This window comes from Neophocaena asiaeorientalis, unplaced genomic scaffold (genome assembly GCF_003031525.2).
Source record: "Neophocaena asiaeorientalis asiaeorientalis breed wild unplaced genomic scaffold, Neophocaena_asiaeorientalis_V1.1 scaffold760, whole genome shotgun sequence".
Taxonomy (NCBI): Eukaryota; Metazoa; Chordata; class Mammalia; order Artiodactyla; family Phocoenidae; genus Neophocaena; species Neophocaena asiaeorientalis.
The window spans coordinates 243,158-245,507 of NW_020174640.1; the positions used below are offsets into that span (position 1 = coordinate 243,158).

Below are 2,350 nucleotides of genomic sequence, written 5' to 3' on the forward strand. Positions count from 1 at the left end.
GCCTTGGAGTGGGGTGGGGGGTGGGGAGTGGGAGGTGAGGGCCTTGGAGGCCCCAGATTTGGCCTGATTTGACTTTGCCATCATTCCATGGCAGCATGGATTAGCAGAAAGAGCATATGATTTATAGTTAGACCTGAGTTCAAGTCCTCATTCTATCGATTTTGGCAAGTTTCCTAACCTTTCTGTACCTTAGTTTCCTAATATGTAAAATGTGGAATCTCAGAATTGCTGTGAAGATAAATGAAATTAAAAATTTTAATTACTTTGTAAACTAAAAAACCCCGTACAAGTGTAAATTCTAAGGAGGGACTACACTACCACAGCATAACTAACAACTCATGGTTATTTCTTCTACCCTGGAAAATGAACCTAAGAGAAAAGAAAAACAGCTGTGTAGGCTGGGTCCAAGGAGGGGAGCTCTGTATGAGCTGAGACTGTGGTGTGGCAGTCTACCCAGAAATAGTGCCAAGGGTCTCAGTCAGCTGTCCTGCTTTCTGTTCTGCCCAACCCCTAGGGATACTGCGGATCCGATCCCTTGATCTCTTATACCTAGGAGAAGACCCTCCTCTGCTCACTCAACCCTCTGCATTTCCTTGCATGCTGATCTCACCACCTATGGGGGCACAAGGCGTCAATAGGAGTTAAAGCTCCCAAATCTTGTGATTAGAGTCCCATATTTCTCAGGACAAGCTTTCAGAGCATCTAGCGAGATCTTTCCTCACAGTTTCCTCGTGGAAGGCCAAGGGAGCTCCCAACCTTGTGCTGTGAAGTCAGAGCCCTATCTAGTTTTTCTGTAAATATTCCTCAACAGTAAATGAAAACTTCCCCCCACAACTTGGATAGCCCTTTACTAAGGAGAGTTTCTTGGCATTACATAGGGTAAACTGAGGCAGCCCACCCTTTTTTCTCAGTGCATAAGATCTGCTACCTTACCACATGGATATCACTCTTTTTACCTTTCGCCACTTCACTCCATCTTCTTGGGTAGCAGAGTCCTAGAACAGTACTTCTACCCTGAGGTATTGGGAGGCAAGCAGGGAATCCAAGTGATCCCACAGGAATGGGAGAAAAGGTGTTGGGGTGGGAGGTGGGGGAGGAGGGAAGGCTAGGTTCCTGTGGGGAATCCACACAGTTCCTGCTGTACATAGGATAAAGACTTCTCTGTGGGGATAAGTGTTTGGGGCAGGCCAAGCCAAAGTGCTGGGAGTGTTGAGCAGTGAGCAGAGAATTCAATTTTCTCCAGGGCAAGGACAGTGTCTTATTCATCTGTGATCCTCCAGCATCAAGCACCCAGCGGCATATACTACGTCTTAAGTAAATGTTTGTCTAAATGACGACGGAAGGTGGACCTCTGGGCTAGGGGTGTAAAAGGGGCCCCAGAGTAGAGGTAAGGAGACTGGGGGGACCAGGAGCAGACGGGTATTGGGACGGAGGTAAGGGGGTCATAGTTACCTTCCATCCTGCTGAGCTGTTGCTGTCACCCTTGTCCTTGAAGTAGGGCACTGTGCGGACCATCCACTCATAGATCTGGGCGAGTGTCAGTCGCTTCTCGGGGGCGCTTTCAATGGCCTGGCTGATGAGTTCTGCATATGACTGATTTCCCCAGGCATTCCGGCGGGAGCCTCCCTTCCGAGGACCTGTTACGGCCCCCAGGATCCCAGGCTGGGGGCCCCCTGCCGGGTCAGGGAGCCGGGAGGGCAACAGGGTCGGCTGGGAGCGCCCCTCCGAGCGCCCCTCCGTGTGTACCTTCTCTCCCAGACCTGACTCCACCTCGGCCGGCTCGGACGGCTCGGGAGCGAGCTCTGGTCGGGGAAGGGGCCAGGTGCAGGAGCGGGGACGGCTCTGGGGTTCGAAGTCGGGATCGAGGTCTACGAGCGCGGCAGCCTCTCTGGCTGAGTTCTCATTCACTGGATCCATACGTGGAGTTGGACCTCCGCCGCTCAGCGTTCAGAGGAGCCTGCCACAGTCCCTCGCGATGCCTCCCCCCAGGGGGGAAGCACCGAGGGCCAGGAGGCACATTCCTGCCAGTCCTCAGAAAGTCTCGAACTTCCCCCTCGCCCCTGGACGCTAGCCCCTAAGCTGTCCCTTGCACACAGTTAGTTCTCTGATCCTCTCCTCCACTACAGCCTGCAGCCTCGGAGCTCTTTCCGAGACACCACCTGTAACCTTCGCCTAGCGAAGGCACTTTTTCCCCAACCTCTCACTCAGCTTCCTGCTCTTTTAAACCTGAGGCACCGTATCCCCTCACAAATCGCGCTCCCATCACCGAACGTCTCTTTAGCCGCAGTTCCCTCCCCCTTTTAAGTTGCTGCCCCCCGGACACTCCTCCCGAATTTCCTCCACCCGGATC

The 2,350-nt window shown here is 53.2% G+C and overlaps 1 protein-coding gene across 1 annotated transcript in view; it reads right to left on the minus strand.

Moving 5' to 3' along the window:
- Positions 1–2,339, minus strand: part of FOXO4 (forkhead box O4) — a 6,672-nt gene extending 4,333 nt beyond the window's left edge. The window contains exon 1 of the mRNA XM_024758114.1: positions 1,453–2,339. Within this exon, the coding sequence (XP_024613882.1) occupies positions 1,453–1,917 (465 nt within the window). The 5' untranslated portion in view covers positions 1,918–2,339. The remainder of the gene's footprint in view (positions 1–1,452) is intronic.
- Positions 2,340–2,350: the final 11 nt, after the last annotated feature.